Source organism: Mirounga leonina, unplaced genomic scaffold (assembly GCF_011800145.1).
Source record: "Mirounga leonina isolate KUSES-001 unplaced genomic scaffold, KU_Mleo_1.0 Mir_170, whole genome shotgun sequence".
NCBI classification, from domain to species: domain Eukaryota; kingdom Metazoa; phylum Chordata; class Mammalia; order Carnivora; family Phocidae; genus Mirounga; species Mirounga leonina.
This window is the reverse complement of record NW_023270433.1, coordinates 18,646,653-18,669,273: the sequence shown is the minus strand read 5'-3', so window position 1 is coordinate 18,669,273 and position 22,621 is coordinate 18,646,653. Positions and strand designations below refer to the sequence as shown.

The following is a 22,621-nucleotide window of genomic DNA, read 5'->3' as shown; positions in this document are numbered from 1 at the left end:
TTGTGAGAAATGCCGCTTCACCAGTGATAACACGGAGACTTGGAGAAGTGAGCTCCTGCCAACGCAGTCATTAGGAGTAAAGGCAAGATTTGAACCAAGGTCTTTCCAAATCAGAGCCTGTGGCCTCTCCATTCCCTCCAGCTACCTCTCAAACAATGGGATGGGCTCATAATGGAAAGAGTCTGATGTTTTGACTTTCACAAACATGACATCTGCCTCAACAGTTCTCTCCTTTTCCACAAAATCTTTGTTCCCTTAGAGTCTGGGGAAATCACCGTCATTAATTATCCCACAGCTTTGAGTAATTAACCCCCATCTTTCCCTCTCGGGCCTTGAATGCACACGTTAGAATCCTGAAGTGTGAGTGGTTGCTTTGGTATCCTTGAGGGCAACCCCACAGTCCTCCAGATGGGAAAGCGAGACCAAAAACTGAGGAAAGTGCTCAAGGGGACATAGCAAATTAGAAATCCAGCTGAGGTCAGGACCAGGTTTTCTGTGACTGGGTCTGGTGCCCTTTGATCTGGCTTTTGGATTATCTGATGAGGCTGGCTCTTCTCCACCAGGGAGGAGACCTGGGCGGTGCTCAGCTCTGCTGCCTCGCTGATTTCAAGGGCACTGGGCAAGGACTGGGGCCGGGAACAGACATCACAGAAACCAAAGAATGTGCGTTCAGTGAGTCCAGCTTGGAAAGCACCAGATGGAAGCTACAAGTGATGCTGAATCCACCGGACTGAGGTCAGAGGAGAAAACCGCCTTGACCTCAGAGGGACTCTATGAGCCAAGCTTAGCTGACTGCTGTTAACTACATGAGCTCCCTGGCAGAATGCTATAGAAATGCATTGCTTGGGGCGCCCGGGTGGCTCAGTCGTTAAGCGTCTGCCTTCGGCTCAGATCATGATCTCAGGGTCCTGGGATCGAGCCCCGCATCGGGCTCCCTGCTCGGCAGGAGGTCTGTTTCTCCCTCTCCCACTCCCCCTGCTTGTGTTCCCTCTCTCACTATGTCTTTATCTGTCAGGTGAATAAATAAAATCTTAAAAAAAAAAAAAAAAGAAATGCATTGCTTGCTCGCATCATGGAACACTGCCATGGGTGGATTTGATCTCTGCTCTGTGCGGTTGTTCAGGGAATCAGGCTCCTTCCACCTTTGGACTCTTTCTTCTCCAACAGCCTGCAAAGGCTGTGTCCCAGGTGTCTAGGGAACCAGGGGGGAGGCAAAGCCACTCAGGGGCAGAGCTCGGGCTGGAGCAGGCATTCCTGACTCCGAGGCCAGGGGCTGGTATTTCTACCACAACTGTCCTGCCTCTCAACATCTCTGATCCTGTTTGCTCCTCTCTGGAATCGGGGTCATGTGGCCTGCTCTCATCATCCTCGGTATCGTGATTTCAAGGAGTGGAATATGTTTTATAAATGGGAGTGTGGCTGGTAGAGATAAGCATGGCTGTAGGTTCTTTTCTAAATGACAAAAAACAAAGCATTCTGCCCACCCCAACCTGGAATCCTTTCCCTTCGGGCCCTGAAAGTAGGTGACGTACCTGAGAAACACTGTACACGAATGGAAGGACAGCTACAATGTGACCACAGAGGACACGGTCACTGTGGCTATGAGTCGGAGGCACAGGGGGCATCAGGGGGCACAGGGGTTCACCAGGCAATGCTGGTGAACCCAGGCTATGCATGCATTCTGACGCCTCTCCCAGCTCCTCCCACCTGCAGTCCTCGAGCTTACATCTGCAAGGTCAGTTGTTGACCTTGAGCCTGGACTGCAGTACCGTTGGATCTATGCAGGGTAGTTGGTTGGCTGAGGCCTGCAATTTGGAATCCTAGAACTCTGGATTCAAGTCTTGGTTTGAGTGCCCAGTGAGTTCACTTTCCTCATCTATAAAATGGGGAGAATGACTTATATGGTTGTTTTAAGAACAAAATGAGCTCATTATGAAAACTGCTTAGCAGGTTGAAAATAGGCAGCACTCAGGAAAGCTGTGGTTATTTTCATGCCAAATCCAATGTGCTAGTAATATGTTCTGGGCACTGGCAGAAGGGTTGAGTCAGACCTTCACCTTGTGGCTTCCCTGGTGGCCCCGTTTTGGTGAGCGGCCTTCTGCATCAATGTCCCTGCCCATCCCAATCCTTTCCCTGAATCTTCGCTGGCTTAGCAGAGGCCCAAAGACTCCATCTGGCCCTGGTGAGGCCAGATCCCCGGCCACCACCGCCATGGCAAGGCCCGTTGGCAGGATTCCCAGGCTAGGCTCCACCATTTGACTGCGCAGACAATGGAGTCTGAAATCTAAAGCTTTTCCGTTTCCTGTTCACCTTCTGGCTCATATTAACCTCACTGACATGATCTTACACAGCACTCCGATTCTCACTGTAACTATGACGCGTTTCTGTCTCAGCCCATCAGGCCTAAAGCAGAGCCTGAGGCAAGAGCTTGCGAGATGACCCCCGGATGCAGGAGTGAGGGCGAGAGCAGGGTGAGACAGGGAGGAGGGATGGCCAACGTGGGCTTTGCTGCTCGGTTTCCGCTGTGGACAACTGTGGCTTAGTCCCACTGGGGCCCCCGTGAGAAGGCATGCCGAACGTGTGTCCCTCTGTGAAAGGAGAGGGCCCGGGGGCATTCATCCGGTCATTCATTCCTGTCCTTCCTTGGTGGAGGGTCCCCAGGCCTGCCCCACCTCCCACTTGGAAAATGTCCTTGTGTGAGATGGGAGTAGCTTCCCAGGCTCTAAGGAAAGGCCCAAGGCAGAGAAGGGGAGATGCTGAGAGGCAAGCTTGCAGGAGAGCCCATGGCCTGCAGCTGCGCTGACGTCAGGGACCAGGGAAGGCCCTGGAATGTCCGCTGAGGCCATGTCCCTTAGCAAGCGGTTTCCCACTCCCGGCCTTTTTGCACTAACAGTCGCCCTGTGCCATCCCGAAGGGCGAGGTGCCAACGTCACCTTCCTAGCTGAAGGAGCCTCCCTGTGGTCCCTCCTTCCCATGACCCCATGATATGTTTCTTTCCATGAACCTTCTCTGGCAGCCTGGCCAGTGTAGCGTAAAGCCTCCCAGCTCGTGCGTGTGTCCTTGTGTTGGGATCAGTTCAAACAAGACCCGTGCGGGACCAGGGCGGGGCTCATTACAGAGAAAGCGGGTCAAGTGTCCACGCCAGGCCGGGAAGTGGGCACCGCAGGCGTGCTCAAGCTTTGGTTGCTCGTCAGGTGTCGGGGTCAGATGCAGCAGGCAAGGCAGGCAGTGAGCCGAGCGAACCAGGCCGCGGGACGTGGGCGCTTCGGGGGAAGCAGCAGGTGCCCTGGATTCTGCAAACTGCATTGTGCAGGCAGGAGACTCTCCCGGGAACGGACGAGGTTCCCCTCCTGGTCCTGCTGGGCCATTTCAAGGGCGCTGCCGTGTATGTGGGTTCCACTCCCGCGGTGGCCACGCCGATGACGTCATTGAAGTTTGGGAGAAGGGGTGACTTCCATGCACACCCCCACGAGGATGCATTTCCACCGGCTGCCGTTCACTCCGAAACCCTGGCGGCAATGGGATTCTGGGACTTGGAGGGAGGTTCTTTTTGGGGTTTGGTGCAAAGGCAGTGTAGCCTGCCGTGGCCCCTGGGATTCTGGAGACTCCGGAGTGCGGAACGGCTGGGCGGTACCTTCTGCGGACCACAGTTTTCCAAGCCACAGGTGAGAGCAGCCACTTCTCTCTGAGACCAGCTCGGCAGGACCGGCTCGGCTGCACACAGTGTGAGTCACCCTCCAGCCCGTGGGCAGGAGCTGGGGCTGCAGGTTCTCCCTTCTCACGATCCCGGTCTCCATTCTCCACCCTGGGGGCGAGGCGTTAGGTTGGAGGGAGCTGGTGGAATGATGTGTCTGCCTTGCAGGCAGAGAAAACATTAGGGTGTGTGCCCTTTTACCTTAATGGGTCTTTTCTCCTGCCAACCCAGTTACAGCAATAAGTAACCTCTTGGCTTGCTTTGTTTCGACCATCGGGTTCTGCCCCTCCTGAGAGTGGAATGTGAAAGGTGGAAGGAACATCGGATTTACTCCTGATCCGGACACTTGGTGCCGGCGCTGTGTGTGATCTGACTCCATCACCAGCATCTGGAGTGTATTCATCAGATTCAGTCGTCTTCCTGGCTCCCAGATGACGAGGTTCTAAATTAAACGTTCCATTTTCATTCTGATCACCTTCAATAAAGCACAACAGTGTGGTTTTGAAGTTTCCTAGCCTTCCCGTGCCTCAGTTTCCTCCTCTGTGTAATGGGTACAGCGATATCACTTACCTCATGGGATTTCAGGTACTGTTTTCAGACTAGGAAGGTCCAAATTGGGAATCTGTGTGCCCTTTTATATCTTTGATCTTCTTCTCGCTTACCCTTTTTTGTTTGTTTGTTTGTTTGTTTCAGAAAGACGTGTGGATTAAACAGAAAGCAAGATCAGACCGTTGGGACAAAAAAGAGAACAGAAACCGGTGGAAGAAACTAGAAGGAATAGATTCGCCACAGACCTGAGCCACGATGATTGGAGTAAGTGGGCAATGAGTTTGCCCTTACTGTGCTTGCAGCTAAGGCAGGGAGGGGACACACCGGGTGACATGCATTTCACTTCCTGATTGCAGCATCAAATACACATTCATTTGCAGAAATAAATTCTTGGGGGCGCCTGGGTGGCTCAGTTGGTTGAGCGACTGCCTTCGGCTCAGGTCATGATCCTGGAGTCCCGGGATCGAGTCCCGCATCGGGCTCCCTGCTCGGCAGGGAGTCTGCTTCTCCCTCTGACCCTCCTCCCTCTCATGCTCTCTGTCTCTCATTCTCTCTCTCTCAAATAAATAAATAAAATCTTTAAAAAAAAAAAAAGAAAGAAATTCTTGGGTGCAGCGAGGGGGACTAGATGCAGTACGAATTTATTACGTGGGCCCTTTAAGGCTGAATGGCTTTGAGTACAGTCTACCTTGTCTGTATGTCCAGCTTTACTAACGAGAAGCTGCTAAAGGTGTGAATCTTGTGAATCCTCCAGAAGGTCCGGGGACTTTGCCTTTAGCAGCTGAATGTCTAAGACAAAATCACGGTGTAAATGAAAGACAAATGCGAGTGTTAGCTGTCTCTCCCAATTAGCAGAGATATACTTAATTTTGGGTTTCCTTCTCTCCTTCTGCCCCAAACTCTTCCATGGGGCAGCCGCCTGACCCAAGGCACATGACCTCACCTATCTGTGCCTCCTCCTCCATTAACTGAGTTCATATTAGTTCCAAGTATTGATCAGCCAGGCAAATGTTTACTGATTATTTCCTTTGTGTGAAGGTTGGTCCTAGGGAGTAGAAGGGGCATGCTATTTTGCTGAGTGCCTACTATATGCCAGACACTTTCTGGGACACTTTATTCTTTTATTTTATTTTACCTTTTATTATTTTTTTATTTAAATTCCATTAGCCAACATAGAGTACCTCATTAGTTTCTGGTGTAGTGTTCAGTGATTCATCAGTTGCGCATAACACCCAGTGCTCCTCACATCACGTGCCCTCCTTAATGCCCATCACCCGGCTCCCCCATCCCCTCACCCACCTCCCCTTCTGCAACCCTCAGTTTGTTTTCTGGGACACATTATACGCATCATGGCATTTATTGAAATCATACAAGGTAGTTACTATCATTTCTGATTTATAGATGAAAACATTTCAAGCTCCGAGAAGTTTCACAGCTCCACCAAGCTCCCAGTACTAGTTCTGTAGCAGAGCCAAAGATCGAAACCATCAATCAATTGATTGATTCATTCAACGATTTAGCATAGTGCTATCTTCCTCGCCAGGGGCTGCAGCTCCAGAGCTGGCTAAGAGCTGATTCTGGCTCCAGCATACCCAGAGTCTGGCCAGGGAGGCACTCGCCCGCCTCCGTGACTAGCGGTCTTGTTATAATCAATCTCCAACCTCACCATGAAACGCATGTATCATACGATGTACATGAAGTCGCTTACATCCCCCTTGAATGCTCTCAGCATTTAGATGAAGTGGGAAGAAAGGGTTAAGGGGGAGTGATATTGGGGGCCAAATGTTAACATGAGATCCCTGTTTACACTTAAAATCTCCTTCCCAGAGACCGCCGCTTTGTGTGAGCCTCCTGGAACTTCCTAAGTGAAGTTAGGGAGGGGAATCTGACCCCAAGCAATCTCCTGTGGTCAATATCCCCGCCAAGGAGGCGGTGAGATTCTCCGGGAGTGGCTCATGGTTGCAGCTTCAGGTTTCTCTTTCTGTAAGGAGCTTGCTTCCAAGAAACTCTTTAAACCTTGGATTTTTAGGAGATTTAGGGTTTTGCCAACTTGCAAGTGTGGCTCCTTCCTGGCGCATTCCCCAGAGGAAGGGCTTTGAGGAGAACAGTGAACACTGTGTTTATCTCCTGTCTCCCCGAGGGGCTGCCTTCTTTCAATAAATCTGTGTTTTGTGGTCTCTTAACTTTGTCATGATGGGCATTCCTTTTGCTGTATTTGAGACTCAGGCTGGAGGCTGAAAACCTGGAGCAGAAGCTTTTGGACAGCTTGGATGAGACAACTAACTGAGCCAGAGGGGAGAGTAAGTCCATTTTGGGGCTGGAAGGGACATTACAACGTTACTTTATTGAATATGTGAACCTCAAGACCTAGGACCAGGGTCAGGAGCTTGCTGCTTCTCTGATGGCTTGTCTGTTCCCTGGATGGTTTTGGTAGTGACAAGCTCTTTTCTTACTTGGGTGCCATTTGTCCCCGTGTAGATTTCACCAGGGGACCCTAGTTCTTCCTTCAGTCACCCAATAGGATGAGTCTGCTTTCTCTCATCCAGGACGTGCCTGCAGAGATCCCGAGACCGAGGAGATGTCCCTGCTCGTTATCCCATGTTTTCTCTCAAAAGATACGGTGTTTTCAGTCTCTTCACAATCCGATTGTCTAAGTGAGCACCATTCTAAGGATAGAATAAGATGAATAAGACATCTATTAAGTGAGGACAACTCTCTTTCATCCTGGGCCTGGTTGTGACCTGAGAGCCCTTCCTAAGGACTTGCAGGCAGTTATTGTGAATTGATATCTCAGTGAAGAGGTCTTGATTGTGCAGCTACGATGCTCCCGCGCCATGTGCTGTGGATTCGGTGCTGGACACCGCAGAACAAGCCAGGCTCTCGTGCAGCTTAGAGCCTGCTCCGGACCCAGCCCTGTGCTGCAGTCAGATGAGAGTGCTGCCTTAGGACTGGGCCTTTGGGTGGAGATGTTTTTTCAACCCCAAACTCTGAGGCTCCCTTGCAGGGTATCCAGGTGGAGTGCAGTCCTCAGCCTCTGCTGAGCTGGGTCTACTGTGTAGGCCAGACCCCTCTCACCCACCTGGGGCCTGCTCCACCCTCTCCTCTGCTCACTGCTTAGAAGGCCTTGATTGTCAGGAAATAGATATACTTCTTTTTTTTTTTTTTTAAGACTTTATTTATTTATTTGAGACAGATAGAATGAGAGACAGAGAGCATGAGAGGGAGGAGGGTCAGAGGGAGAAGCAGACTCCCCGCCGAGCAGGGAGCCCGATGAGCGACTTGATCCCGGGACTCCAGGATCATGACCTGAGCCGAAGGCAGTCGCTTAACCAACTGAGCCACCCAGGCGCCCATAACTAGGTGAATTTCGTTTATGATGCTTCTACCATCCCTGGAAAACTACTCTGTCTCTGCCTCTGCCTCTGTCTCTTTCTGTCTCTGTCTCTCTGTCTCTGTCTCTCTCTCCCTTTTTCTCTCTGTCTCTGTCTCTCTCCCTATTATTTCAGTAAATCTTTAAACTCATGTAAATAAAAGGGTCGACAGTCGCTAATTTTACACACTTCCCATCAACCCTTGTGAAATGATGGTTCTCAGTGTGGTGGTGGAGGGGGAGGGTGCAGAGCCTTTGTCCAAAGTTGAAAGGATACCCTCTAAGAGACCACATGTGTGGAAAGTCCCTGGACAAGCAACTTCGGTTGGATACGCACGATGCTCTGCTTTTCAAATGCCTGATATTTATGGTGTTTTCCATTTAAATATCCTGCTGGATTTCTCCCTCCTTGGCTGTGAGACAGTCTCAGCCCCTAGCCTGTCCCTCCCTAGGAGAGGCTGCTGCCTGGGGCTCTCAATAGAGCAATTCCTCTGCTGTTTCTTTAAGCCACACGCCAGGTTCTGACCTACTGTGGTAATGATGTGGGTGAGCAGGGACTGGATTTGAATCCATACTGGTTGCAGGACAACTTTGAGAAAAATCACTTATCTGAGTTTGTTTCCTCTTAAAATGATGATCTGGGGACAGAGCGAACCTCCATGAGTTAAACAGAGAATAAGGTGAGGCGAATAGGGCCTGCTTGCCTCTCTTCCTAGGTCTGGTCATGTATTCGGTTAACACGTAAGGACCGGGAGACCACAGAACGGGCTCTGTGCGAGGTGCTGGAGATACAGCAGGGGGCAAACACATAGAAAGTCCCTGTTGTCACGGAGCTTAATTTCTAGAAATCATACCCGTAAGTAAGTAAAGCAGCAGTGAGTCAGGTGGAAATACGAGCTCTGGAGAAAGAGAAGAGTACGGGGGATGGGGGGGCTGGTGTGCGTGTGCAGCGGTTTGCACATGTGGAGGGCACGCGTGTGCGTGTTCAGGTGGGGTGGGGAGGGAGAGCTCTCACGGAGCGGACGACATTGGGAAGTTGCCTGAAGGCAGTGAGAAAGCCGGCTGTGTGCGTGTGTGCAAGAGCATTCCGGGGAAGGTTCTGCGGTGGGAGAGCGCTGGGTCTGAAGAACGGCCGGCGGGCTGGTGCACCTGGATCGTCCTGAAACGGGGCTGGCATCCGGAGCAGTACTGACGGACAGATCCCTCCGGGCTTCCAAGGCCACGGTCACTCTCGGGCTTTGCTCTAAGCCAGAAGGCAAGCTTGGAGGGTTTGGGGCAGCGGAATGAAATGACGTGACTCAGCATTTTAACAGATCGCTCTACACCTCTTTGAGGGTGTAGACTGACTCAGGGAGCTAAGCGTTGGGGATGCAGGATCACCATCTAAGCCAGGCTTTGAGGAGAGAAAGTCAAACAGTAGCAATGATAATAGGAAGTAGGTCCCATTTCCAGAGGGGCCTCGCTCTGTGCTGGAACGTTAAGCGGTAACAAAGGAGAAGTCCTGAGGCTGAAGGGCCAGGGACAAGCCAGAGGAACCAGCTAGGACAGTAGAAATTGTGGGGGCTTGCCCTTCACTCCCAACAACAAGGGATTCATAATGGAAAGTAAGTCAGTGAGGACACATCCCTACAGTGAAGCTGTTGAACATTCCGGAGACGGGTGGTGGTCCTGCGGAATCCGCGTGGGGATTGGACATATGGGCCCGAAGCCTTGCCTCCCTGTCCCCCACATTCCTATTCCCTGCACCCCGGTGTACATTTGCAAGAGGTGATAAGCAAGAGGGTTTGTGGTTGTTCACATAAGGTTTTGTGCAGCCGAGGGGGAGACAACAGAAGAGACAGCCCCCCATGCCCCGCTGCCCGTGGATGGGATTTGAACCTCTTATGGAGCAGGAGACTGGAGTGAAGGTGGAGGTTTCCCTGGAGGTTTCTAAGAGCCTGGGTCTCCAGCCACCTGAACACATCGCTAGGAGCACTTCCTTGAGTGCCCTCCTAAAGCCGGGGGAGACTGCCATCTGCTGGCTGACATGAGTATTTTACCCTGATGCTCAGCTTTGAACTACTGTCTATCCACTTCAGAGAGAGAAATGTGTGCTTGGCACTTTCTCCAGGCCAGGTGCTGTCCATTTTTCTCTTTCAGATCATCACAACTTCTCGTCAGGGTATATCTTCTTATTTCTAATGTTTAAGGATACTCAGAAAAATGAAGCCGCTCAACCAAGATCAGTCGGTAATTGGAAAATGGGATTCAAGCTCAGCTCTGACTGCAAAGACGATTACTTTAAAGAAGTTATAATCAGGGCGCCTGGGTGGCTCAGTTGATTAAGCGACTGCCTTCGGCTCAGGTCATGATCCTTGAGTCCCGGGATCGAGTCCCGCATCGGGCTCCCTGCTCTGCAGGGACTCTGCTTCTCCCTCTGACCCTCCCCCCTCTCATGCTCTCTATATCTCATTCTCTCTCTCAAATAAATAAATAAATAACCTTTTTTAAAAAAAGTTATACTCACATCGACTTTGCAAACTGTAAAGTGTTATGAGGGAACAAGCTTATGGTGGGTGTTCCTCGTGTACCGAATGGAAGAATGGATAAAAGGAATAAATATGCCAAGAGATGCTCCTCCAGGCACTTGGCCTAAGGGGTCAGATCTAAGATTTCAGTCCTAGCTCTGGCACTTCAAGATCAAGTGAATCTCAGAGAAGTCGTTTCACTGCTCTGAAACAGTTCCTTTACCTGCAGCTGCAAAGGTACTGGGCTAAAGCCGGAGCTGCTCGTTTTGACTGAGTGTGTTGTGTGTGTTTCTTTCTGTAACACAGTAGAATCTATTTTCCAGTCTTGGTGAGGCTGGAGTGATTCTCAAGAGGAGAGCCTTTTCCGACTTCCTTCCTGAGATTTAAATTCACTTGCGGTGCTGGCCACGGAGGGAGGAGGACAAGGGGAGGGAGCCCTCTGCTGGCCACAAGTATACCACATGTGCCTGAATCGTGGTGGGGGGCACCTGTGAGGACGTCCAGCACCCCACTGAGGCCAGAGGACAGGCTAGCAGGAGCAAATACCTTTCTACTATGGGAGGGAGCCTTCCAAAGAGCAATGCTGATTTTGTCACTCCTGCCCTAAACACCATCAGCACCTCTCAGCTGCACTTACAGGACATAAAGCCTTCAGGGCAAGGCCCCCCACCACCTTTACCCTTTGCCTTCTGCCACAGCCTCGCCTTGGCATTAATCCCATTCTAACCACAGTAACCTCCAAGGAGCTTCCCTGATTGCCGCCCCCCCATCCAAAGTCCAAGGAGCGATGCTTAGTACTATGGGACCCTGCAGGCCTCTGGGTTCCTGGGGCTCATGGAGCCTTGACTCCAGCTCCGCACACCCCTACTGAGACAATGGAGTCGCATCTAGAAGACACCCCCTGCAAAAGCTGAGAGCAGTTCCGGAACTGGGGTGCGGACGTGGAGCAGCTCTCTGGGACCCCAAGTCCTATGGGTTTTTCCTTCTAAACATCTCTCAGAACCGTATGCCCCATCTCCATGACAACATACCTACTCAAACCCCATCACTTTTCCCCTGGGCCCCCGTGGCACCTCCTGTCTTGCAGGCTGCAACACAAAGATGGTTTAGAGAAAAGATAGGATCATAATCCTCCCCTGCTTAGAATTCCTTAGCAGCTTCCCATTGCATTTAGGGAAAAAGATCAAAATCCTTATCCTGGACCAAAAGAACCATCAGGACGGGATTCCTGGCTGGCTTTCTGCACAGCTGGGCCATCTCAGGGCCTCTAGAGATACTCTGCCCTCTGCTTCCCCTGCCTTCTTCCCTAATTAACGCTCACTTATCGTTTAGGTCACGATTCAGATGTTCTTTCTCAGGGAACCCTTCCCGGTCAGGGTCAGGTCCTCGTTAGATATTCTTGTAGTGTCTCGGCTTTGCTTCCCAAGCATACCCTCAGTTGGCTTGTCCGATGTGGTGGCTGTTGCCAGCCTGCCCCTGGCATGGAAGCTGCTCGAGGGACCAGGGCCCATGGTTATTTTGTTCATCTAGTGCTGGGCATATGGGGGGCATTCAGCACTGACTTTTAAACAGAAAGTGAAAAGAGAATCCTGGGGGAGAAGAGAGCCAATCAGCACAGCCCACAGGGGCCCCCACCCTGTATGTGGAGTTGGCAAGGAATGGTGGGAAGAAGAATGGCATGGGAGGGGCAGGCTGAGAAAGGGAGAAGGTGGGATGGATTGTCCCGAAGGACGGGGATGTGTGGGCAGACACTGTGGTGGCCGTGGGGAAGCCAGTCTCTTAGGCTCTTTGATTTTCATTCCTTGTTCAAGGCTAGAAGTCCCTCTGCAGGTATCCATTGGGCAGGGCTCGAGGTATGTGCCCCGGCTCCCACGGGGAGGAGGAGGGAGTATTTTCCCCTGTGGCTTCCATGGTGGGAGGCCCGAGGGGAAAGAATGGTGTAAGGCCAGCAGGCAGGGACAATAGGGGTGCCCGGAGAGTGGGCCTGTCTGTCAGGGTCCCCGGGAGAGGCAGGAGAAGAGGGACTGTTTCCAAAGGTGCAGGCAGGGAGGAGAGCCTGAAGGGCTCAAGGGGGGACAGTTACCCGACACCTGGACAGAGAGCTGAATGGGCACGGTCAATGGACAGGCGCTGTTCCTCTCCTGGGAGGGAAACTGTCAGCCCCCTGTGATGCTACAGAGGTAGGGCTGGAAAATAAGGACCTTGACCGCCCCCCCCACCCCATCCCCCACTGTCCCAGCACTTCCCATTCTGATAGCCAACCAGAAGCCTGAGGGCTTGGGGGTCCATTGGTATAATCCATGCAGGGTGGCCTTGAAGGGTACAAGCAGGGGGGAAGGGAGGGGAGCAGATGGAGGAAGGACAAAGGGAAGGCCAGACTCCCTGGAAATTCACTCTGAGTGGAGCTCTTCCTGGGAGGCCGCAGTGGAGTAGAATTTCCAGGAGCCCTTTCAGGAGGGAGGAAGTTGCTTGAACAAAGCCAGAGCCAGCGACTGAAGGACTCCTTTGAGGACTGTGAGCTCATGCCTTGACCAGGATGGGGGCAGCATTGAGCGTCTTGGCTCGGGCCCTTCTGGCTGCCCATCCCCACATGGGGGCATCTGCAACCTTCCCAGCGCCCTGGGTTAAGGACTCCTATTTGATGGGGAATTTGATTCTGGTGTGGCTTCTGGGAAGAACCTCACCCACTTCGTTATGACTGCATTTGCGGGGAGGGGACAGCAGCGGGGCGCAGGGCCTCCCAGGGGAACCGTCAGCAGCGGGTTAAGCCTCCCACTTGAGGCTTGGTTGTTGCAGGAGCACGTCTGCTCAGGTTTACACAGCAAGGCGAGTTTGCTATGGCGGAGTTGCAGAGGGTGAGTCTTATGATCTGGAACAGCCAACTGTGTATATGACGTGACAGCATTTACTAAAGCAAGATAAACTCAGCAGCGAAGGATCTGGCCTGAGTCGTAAATTCTTCTCATCCTCATGTCTGAGCTATCACATTCCATTTGAATGAGGCCTATCAGCCCAAACATTTTCATTAAATAAGTCCCTTTGCTGAAAATCCCCTAGAGAATTAACTGGGAATTGCTCTCCCCCCACCCCCAACCCACCCTGTTTTCAAAGACAAATGTGTAATATGTGGTTCTAACTCGGTATTTGCCGAGTACGAGCAGATCTGCCGTGCTGGGCAGTGAGTTCCCTCCACCACTAGATGCATTCAGGCCGAGGCTGGGGGACACGACAGGGGGGCTCTGAGTGGGGGAGGGGGAGATCTTCCTAACAGACATTCTTTCTAGTTCTAAGATCTTGGGGTTGTAGGAAGGATCCAGCAGGACTTCCCCACACTCCATCATTCTGCAACTCACCGCACACATTTCCTCAGGGAAGGAGGGATTTTCATCAGGGTCCCGAGGGAGAGCAAGAATACTCGGGCCAGAGACTGGAGTTGAAATCCTAGTTCTATGATTAATTGGGTGGGTAGCCTGCGGGCAAGTCATTGCACTTCTGTGAACCCCAGTCTGTCATATATAAAGCGATCGTAGAGACAGCGAACACTTATTGGCACTTACTCTACCCCAGGAGCCATGTTAAGGGCCTTATCTGGATGATATTTATTTTTTCTGCAGAAATGCTATGCAGTTAAGAAGTGCGAGTATCCCCACTTTATTGATTGGGAAACTGAGGCACAGAGAGATTAGGGAACAAGGGGATGGTGGAGCCAAGATTTGAACTCAGCTAGTCTGCCTCTGGGCATGTTAATCCTTGCTGGATAACAACTGTCTTCTCATCTATATCATGGAATTTCTAGAAGATGGGTACAAAGGCATCTTTGAAATCACACACTCTTAGTCTTAAAAATAATGAGCAAGAAGCTGAATCTCAAGTGGGAACTTTTTCCCAACCTCGTTCAGCCTTGTTCAAAAAAGTTCTTTCTTCTCTCCCAGCGTGTACGCCCCCTCCCTTCTTCCCTTCCTCCTCGCTGTTCCTTTCCGGTCCTTTCCAGCATTCCTCCCTCTGTTCAAATACGTTGCCTTTGGTGGAATTCAGGCTCAACAATGAAAGGCAAAAACAACAGCCGAATTTAAAAGTACTTGTGCTTTTATTAAAAAAAACAACAACAACATACAATCAGGTACTGTCCAGATGTGTTTTGGAAAGGAAGATCTCTTTAAAAATTCTTAGTTTTCATCGTCGTTTTTATTATATTAATAATATTAATCGTATCCTTAAAATCGAGACAGTATTGCTTTTCTGGTTTTTGTTGCATGAAATGTAAAAAAAGGGGCGGGGGACGGCCTCCCATGATGCACACCGAATCATTGCGAACAAAAATAATGATACTCATACAGCTTTGTGTAAAATACAGCTGGTTCTAACACAAACTACCACTGTACAGCCTACCCCTCTCCCATTCCCAGAGCCACCCAAGAGAAGGACAACCACCATGACACCATCACTGGAAGATGTTTGCTGATTCAAACAACAAGCAGACACCTGTGGAGACTGTTGTCTTTGGTGCGTAGGACATACTTGCAGAGTAGGTGGGGCCAGCGCTCCTGCCATCGCCCCGATGATCCACGGTCAGCTTTAGCTCCTGCCAAATGCCCGGGTGTGGCTTGATGGTTGGATGGGTTTGTACTGAGACTTTGGTAAAATTTGCTTCTTCCTCTGGGCCCTACTCCTCTCCCACCCAGTTAGTCGTTCCTGGAATTTATGCCCGCTTGCGCCTGCCTTCGAGATTTCGGAAGTTGCTGGGTCTCAACTTCATCTCAGCAAACTGGATGGAATATTCGTGGCCCTTCCAATGGAACCAGTTAACGCCCTGTGAAAAAGAGAAGACCTCAGATAGGTTCCCACTAGGCAAAGTGCTCACTGACCACCGCTTGGTCGACGGGAACAAAGGGAGTTCTGTTTGAACCTGACCATTTGGTAGCTCACAGCTGTCTCTTGCCTATCTGTCTGTTGATCTGTGTAGTGAGAACTTGGAAAGGAGCTGGCTGAATCTGACTCGATTTTTTAAATTTTAGTCAGAAGCCACCTACACTTGCATTGAGCTTTGAGCTGCCGTCGTGAAACAATATGGTGGCTAGTGAAACTTGCCATCAGTAGGAACAGGTGCTGAAGGAATTCGGGTCATGATTGGAGGTTACAGAACTGACTAGCTAGATGCAGGGGAGTCTCTAATTCGCAGGATTCTTGTGGAGTGTTTTAATAAGGGTTTGTCCAGAATGGCAGGAGGAACACAGGCGGAACACAAATCTTACAACCTGACATACAGGATTAAATCTTAAGGCTCTTACTTGAGACATAAATGGTCTTGAACCAGTCATCAAACCTTTCTGGGCCTCAGTTTCACCATCTTCCACCCCCCCACCCTTCAGGGTCTGATAATGCCAACCTTGAAAGGATGCTATGAGGATTAAATGAATTTGTAAAGGGGTGCTCATAGTGCTGGGCACATTGTAGGTGCGAAGCAAATACAACTTCCCTCATCTCCAATAGGGAAACGATTTTTTTTTTTTTCTCAAGAAAAGATTATATTTGGGTCTGGGCCCCCAAATTCCCTGTTTGACTCTCCCACAGAGTCTACAGATGGTAGAGTCTGCCGTCGAAACCGACAAGGCCCTTTGCCCCACCAGGGCCTCAAGGGGGGTCCACTTCTGCAAGAGCTCCTAGGAGGCCACCACCTCACTCTCTGACCCCTCTTCTCTTCAAGCGGCGTGGGGCTGGGAGGGGACATGCAGGAGTTAATGGCTGGTAAAATTAGGATTTACTTTATAGGATTCTAATTGTTCAGCGGGCACCGATAGCAGGCAGTCTCTGACTGACGGGCAGGTGGGGTGTGAGAATGGCTGGCTCACCCCATGGGCAAATGTGTCTGTAACTACTCAGTGCTGGTGAAGTACTTGGTCCCTGCACTGCCTTCCTCTGCCCCCCATCCTCCCTCGGACAGAGGCGCCCAGTGGGACGCAAGCCCTCCTTGTTCTATGCTGGGGACGGAGGCTGGAGAGGGAAAGTGACATCACCGAGTCCACAAGGCTGCCGGAGCAAAGCTGGAGCACGGACGGGCTCCCATATCTCCTTCGTGGCCTTTCACATCCGCCCACATTGGAGGGGAGGAGGATGGAAAAAGAAGTTTCCTTTTGGGCATGAGTTTTTGTTTTTGTTTGTTTGTTTTCCAGAAGGACTTTGTGTCACTCTGGTGGCAGGGGACGAGGAAAGAAAGGTGGTACAGTAATGCTAGAGTGAAAGCGTCCTGGGGGCAACATCATAAGACACCCCACTTACATCCCTGCGTCACCTAGACGCCTCCACTTGAATCTGCTTTCCTTCTGGAGTTCAGACAAAGGCTCTGTCTGAGGAGAGCTTTCTGTGTTTGGAATCCACCTGACCAGTGGTCTCCCGGGGACATTCACGGGTTAGCATGTGCTGTCTCAAGGATTTCACCTGACCTGCAGTGTCCCCGAGGTTCCTCCTTGCTGGGAACAGATGTGACACCAGGTCCCAGAGGCTGCTGTCCCCTAGTCTCAGCCAGGACCGACGGGCTGGGGTGCCTGCCTGTCACCCGCGACCGGTTTCCTGAGCCCTGCCCCCGACCCTCGCACTTGGCTCACCTGACTGTGGTTGTTGTCCCCGTACCTCCCCATCAGGTTGACACGGTGACAGTTCTTGTACCAGAAAGCCCCCTTGTAGGACAGGGCGCAGTTGGTGATGGCTGAGTCCGTGTCCTTGTCGAAGGTGGAGAAGGATCTGCCGTTGTGGTAAGCCATGGAGTCACCTGCGGAGAGGAGATACGGATCTGAGGAGTCCCAGTGAGGGGGGGGGGCGGTTTCCTCGTGGGCTCAGAAGGACAGAACTGGGGTGGCGACTGAAAGATCCTGGAGGGTGGGCTGCCCTTGAACCCTGGGCCCAGGATTAGTATCAAACACAGGACTGGAGTGGTCATGAGAGATCCCCCCGCCCCCGAGGGCTCTTCTTTGCTGGAAACAGTACAATGTGGTAGAAAGAGGCTTGTGGGTGGCTTTGAGGGTCCAGCTTTCACTCCCTAGTGTGACCTGGCCCACGTCAGGCCTCTTGCTGAGCCTCACTGTTCTATTCTAGAAAATGGAACTAGCACATTGATCCCATCCACCTCAGTGTGCTGTTGGGACCATCAATGGATATGAAGGTAGAGGGGTACGCTATATAACAGCTGTGATTGTTGTTACTTTTATCATTTTTTTTTTTTTTTTACATTCCTTTACATAACGGAACACAGAGATGGAAAGGCAGGACTGATATTTTGAAGCAAGGTACAAAGGGTCTCAGATGCCTTTTTAACGAGGAAGTGACCAAGAGCAGGTAGGGATGGACGAAACAAGATGCCCTCCTGTGGAGAGCTGGCTGCCACCAGAGGATGCAGCTCTACCAGGGTCACCTTAGTAAGGGGGCTTTGGAAATCAGTGCCGAGAGGCGGTGGAGGCCGCATTCCCACTGCTCAGTGACTCCCCCCGGATCCCCCCCACCCCCGCCCCCGGTAACCAAAACCTTCTTGCCTGAAGCCACTTCACTCAAACAGATATTTATTGCCAGGTAATAAAATGTCAGAATTCTTTGCGGGACGCAAGAATGAAAACAATGTTGGCCCCTGGTTCTCTCTCTTCACCACAGCCACACTGATCTCCAAAGAGCCTGGTCTCCGCTTAGATGGCCAATCTTTCTCTGGAGGCTCTCCCTATTATGGATGTTTCCTCTCGGGGCTCAGAGAGGCTGGGAATGTACCATAGCTTCTGTCTTTTCTGTTTTCATAGACATAACTGGACGCCAGCCCAAAGCAGGGAGGAGTGGTCGTACTGTCAGACCTGGTCCCTCCTCGTTACCAAGCACACCTGTCTGCCACCAAGCCTGCCCCCTGGGTCCACCTCGGGCAAATCACCCAGGTTTTCTGGGTCTCAGTTTCCTCATCTGTGTTATAGCAACAGTGGAACAGTGTCCGTGAGAACTGGAAGGGGGTAACGCTTGCGGAATATCCGCCAAAAGGAGATGCTCCCTCATAGGCCTAAATGCGTGTGGCTTCCTTATTAATTTCTCCTCTAACGTGGAGCCGGAAAAGCACACAGAGGTCATTTCAAGGCAATGACATCTGCAAGATCTGGATCTGAGCTAGGTCATGTACCAGACAAGGACCGGAAGGGCCACTTGGCAGGTAGTGAGCTTCTGGTCATGGGGGTATGTGGGCTGTGGCTGGATGACCACGTGGCAGGAATGTCTTTGAAAAGATGCAAGCAGTTGGGGGATGGAGTGGATTGCCTGCTACTCAAAGTGTGGTCCACAGACCAGCAGCATCCCCAACAGTGGCATCTCCAGGGAACCCGTAAGAAATGCAGAATCTTGGTGTGTCTGCACCGGCCCATTAACAGGATCCCCGGGGGTCATATGTACACAAAAAATTCGAATAAATAATTTAGATGCACTGGATTAGGTGAGTCTTCGGGCTCCCAAGAGACTGTTTATCCATCTAAAGTTGATATCTAAAAATGGGTAAGAAAAAGACGTATTGTTCTGATTCCCAACCCTACTCTGTGTTTTGGTGACCAAAATATCTACCCCCCTCTGCCCAGTTGCAGCTCTGGATTAGTACCTAATAAGGATTCAGATATTTGTTGATCTGATAAGCGGATGGATTCGAGAAGGAAGGAATGAGGGAGGAATGAGCTAAAAACCCAAGGAACGCTTTTGTGGTTTCGGAGGCGGGGAGTGTGGCTGTCCCCTACCTGCGGTCCCACTGTAACCCTCCACCTTCAGCTTGTAGCGGGTCTTGGCGTCCCCCACGCTGAACTTGTCGTAGACGGCGTAGGCGGTCTTCCCGTGGTCGCGCAGGTCCACCCGCAGCTCGTACTGCCCTTGGGCTGTGATTTTGTGCAGGTTGTCCAGCCCTGTGGAGGACAGGCGAGGGTTAAAGAAGCAGCACAAGTGACTGAGGGCGATGCTTCTACTGCGTCCACCCTGCAGGAGCAGCGGCTGGGCTCTGTAAAGAGGCTCGCCTCGCATAGACCGCGTCTGGCCGTTTTTGCTCTCATTGGCACAACACCAGGCGAAATATAGGACGTTTCTGAGCCTCAGGTAAAATCAGGGCGACATCTTTGCCCTGCCCACCTCCTAGGGCATTGTGAAGCTCAAAGGAGGTAAGGTGGAGAAAGCACTTTTAACCTCCACAGCTCCTTGCAGGAGAGAGGCAGTGGACGCTAACGGGGTGGACATTCCCCAGTGCAGGCACCGGAGCGCGGAACAGTGACCCCTGCAGGGAGACTGTGGGAAAGTACGAGCTACATGGATGGACGGACAGATGGACGGACGGACGGACGGACGGACGGATGGATGATGGCTTTGTGGTGTTGCTTGGGGAGATTTCAAGTGGCAGCTCTACTGCTTATTGGCTAGATTCTTGTGAGCACATGACTTCATCCCTCTTTTCCCACGTGTAAGGAGGGAATTTTCTACCTTCCATAGGTGCTGGGGGGCTCAAGGTTATGGCTATAAGGCCCATCTCAGCACCTGGAGCCCAGGACGGAAATAGTTAATAGTATCAGTGAGGATGAGTCTGTAAGTGGTTCAGTGAATGACTTCAGGCTAGGCTCATTCTTCAGGTCTGGTTGCGGTCTCTCTCTGAACCAGATTTTTATTTTTAATGACCTAGGGACTTTAAAGTCTTTTCTATGGAAGAGTTGATATTCCATGTCTACTACCAGAGCTACTGTTTCCTCCTAGGCCTTCTCTCCCACGGGTTGCTGTGGGTTAGGAACAAGGAGGGCAGATATGGGCACTTGGGACACACACAGGCAGGGCTGCATTACCAAGCCAGAATTCTTCTCTGCGGTCCCCAAACCCAGCAGCATAGGCTTTCCAGTTGCGATAGAAATCCTCACGTCCATTCTTGCGTCTCAGGAACACCTGGAACATAACCAATGAATCAGGGCGCACTTCAGCTATCGGAAGAAAGAGAAGGCATCTTTCTGAGAGGAAGAACATCAGAACTGTGGGAAAAGCACCAGTCCCCAGCTCTGTCCATCACTAATTTGCTGTGTATCTCTGGGCAGGCCACCTCCACCTAAAAAACAGGGATTAAAAATACCACCCAGCTTTGGGTGATTATGATGTGTCAAGGTCGGCTCATCACTTGTTCTAAATGCACCACTGTGGTGTAGGATGTTGATAGGGGGAGAGGCCATGCACGTGGGACAGGGAGTATGTGGGCACTCTCTGCACTTTATGCTCACTTTGGCTGTGAACCTAAAACTGCTCTAAAAAATAAAGTTTATGGGGCGCCTGGGTGGCCTAGTCGGTTAAGTGTCCGCCTTCGGCTCAGGTCATGATCCCAGGGTCCTGGGATCGAGTCCTGCATCGGGCTCCTTGCTCAGCAGGGAGTCTGCTTCTCCCTCTCCCTCTGCCCTCCTGCCTGCTCTTGCTCTTTCTCTCAAAAAAAAAAAAAAAAAAAGAAGGTTTATTAATTAAAAAAAAATACTACCCAGCTCAAACAGTATTGGGATTGAAATGATTCACATAAAACTCTTAGCACAGTGCGTGGTAGATAGCAAATGCTAATTAATCCACATAATGGGCTCCACGACCACCATCATTTTTATGCATCACAAAGCTGTTTGAGGATCCGATCAATTACAAGAAAATTATTTTCTCCTGGTTTTTATCCCCGGCTTCTTCCCCATTCCTTTGTTTCAGAGATGGTTCCTGAGCGTCTCTGGATGACAGGCACTATCTTGCAAAACCTCCAGACGTTGGTGTGTGAGTGCAGCCCGGGCTGCGCCCTCTGCCCCCAGGCCCCAGGCCCCAGGCCTGAGAGCTGGCGATACTCACGATCCATCCACCCCCATCAGAGGTCATGTCGCAGAAGACTTCCAGAGCCTGGGCCTTATCACCATTCAGGTAAATGGTGTAGAGGCCAGAGGTCGTGTCTCCATTCAGCATTGCTTGGGAGCAGTCCCTGGGGAATGGGTACAGGAGTCCACCTGCAGGATCAGAAGGAAGAGTGGCCCTCTTCGAGCAGGAACATTGGTAGGAGCTTTCAGATTGCAGCTCCACTGCGTACTGGCTGCATGCCTATGAGCAAGCAACTTAACCTCTCCACAGCTCTGTTCTCTTGTGTGCAAGATGGGGGTAAAGCCTATTTCGCAGGGGTGCGATGAGGCTTTTGAGGTTATGGATCTAAGGCACCCAGCTCAGTCTCTTACACTCATGGAAGTCGCCAATGATATCGGCGGGAGGAGAGCTGAGCCGCTGTGAGGAGCGAGTATCAGGCTGACCTTGATCTACCTCGAGCAGCCAGGCAGCACCTGCTGAAGACCCAGGTACTGGCAGGATGGCCGGGTCTCTAGCACCAGTCGGTGGCTCGCTGTGGATCAGGGCACTCGACAGGGCATCTAAAAACCATGCGTCCTGACTTCTTCAGAGGATTTGGGAGCCAAAGACAAGAATTCTAGTCTTGACTTTGCACTCTCTTGCCTCGGCACACTGGAGAAGTCATTTAACTGCTCTGAGCCTGGGAGTCTTAGAGGGACCCAACAGAATGCCTGGAGAATCTCCAAGTGCGCTAATGTGATGTAAAAACAATGTAAAACTTGACAGAAATGGACGGTCTTGGGGCTGTGCTGAGCAGGTGGGACAGGGAGCTGGTGGTTCTGACCTGACCCCCTTCACCTGAGGCTGCGTCATGAGCTGTGCCCTTGTTTATGTCCCGGCCCTGGTCTGGGAGCATCTTTAGGGCACACTCATGTGTTTGTGCTCCCAGCACCCCGCTGTGAGGTCTGGCAAAGGGCTTTGGCTTCTGCAGCTCCCTCAGCAGGGAGAGTGACTGGAGAGTGTGCAGTGACTGGAGCCAGACGCAAAGGGCAGGAGGTGGCTGGGGATGCACGCCGGGTATCCTGCGCTCAGGGCTTTCCAGAGGCCCACTCCTCCCTTCCTCAGGAATGCGTGCGTCCTCTTAGTTCACCAGAGAAAGGCCTCACACATTGGCCATCTGTGGACGACACCCAGTGGCAGGGCGCAGGGTGCTTCCCAGGGCCCGGAATCCCTGAGCCCAGATCTGCCTCTCACTCATGCTAGAGCCTGGAGTCACTGAGTCTCTGGGAGCCTCTGCTTGCCCCGCAGAAAATGGGGCCCGATGATTCTATCAGCTCGGTGGGAGGACTGGTTTTGATTTCGACTACGGACAGGCTTTGTTCACAGGACCCGGCTTACAATGAGCCCGGCCCATGGGCCACACACTGGGGCTAGGAGTTCAGACACTGCACAGGGTCCTTGTGAGGAAGGGCTACTGTGAGTCTCACTGTATAGATGAAGAAAGTGAGGCTTGCAGAGTGGCAGTAACTTTCCTAAATCACCCAGAGCAAGTGGGTGATTGGGGCTTGCATCCAGAGGTCTCACTACTGGTCCTCCTTCCCTTTCACCACGAGGCCCTTAACCTCCTGCACCCACATTCCTCGGGCTCTCAGGGAGTGGCAGGCACTGATCATTTTAAGA

The 22,621-nt window shown here is 51.6% G+C and overlaps 1 protein-coding gene across 3 annotated transcripts in view; it reads right to left on the bottom strand.

Moving 5' to 3' along the window:
• Nucleotides 1-14,188: 14,188 nt before the first annotated feature.
• Nucleotides 14,189-22,621, bottom strand: part of TNC (tenascin C) — a 92,587-nt gene continuing 84,154 nt past the window's right edge. For all 3 annotated transcript variants that reach the window (XM_035015968.1, XM_035015969.1, XM_035015970.1), the window contains 5 exons: nucleotides 20,960-21,111; nucleotides 19,942-20,038; nucleotides 18,862-19,023; nucleotides 16,723-16,886; nucleotides 14,189-14,930 (listed from right to left, as the gene is read on the bottom strand). In XM_035015968.1, the coding sequence (XP_034871859.1) occupies nucleotides 14,820-14,930; nucleotides 16,723-16,886; nucleotides 18,862-19,023; nucleotides 19,942-20,038; nucleotides 20,960-21,111 (686 nt within the window). In that variant the 3' untranslated portion in view covers nucleotides 14,189-14,819. The remainder of the gene's footprint in view (nucleotides 14,931-16,722; nucleotides 16,887-18,861; nucleotides 19,024-19,941; nucleotides 20,039-20,959; nucleotides 21,112-22,621) is intronic.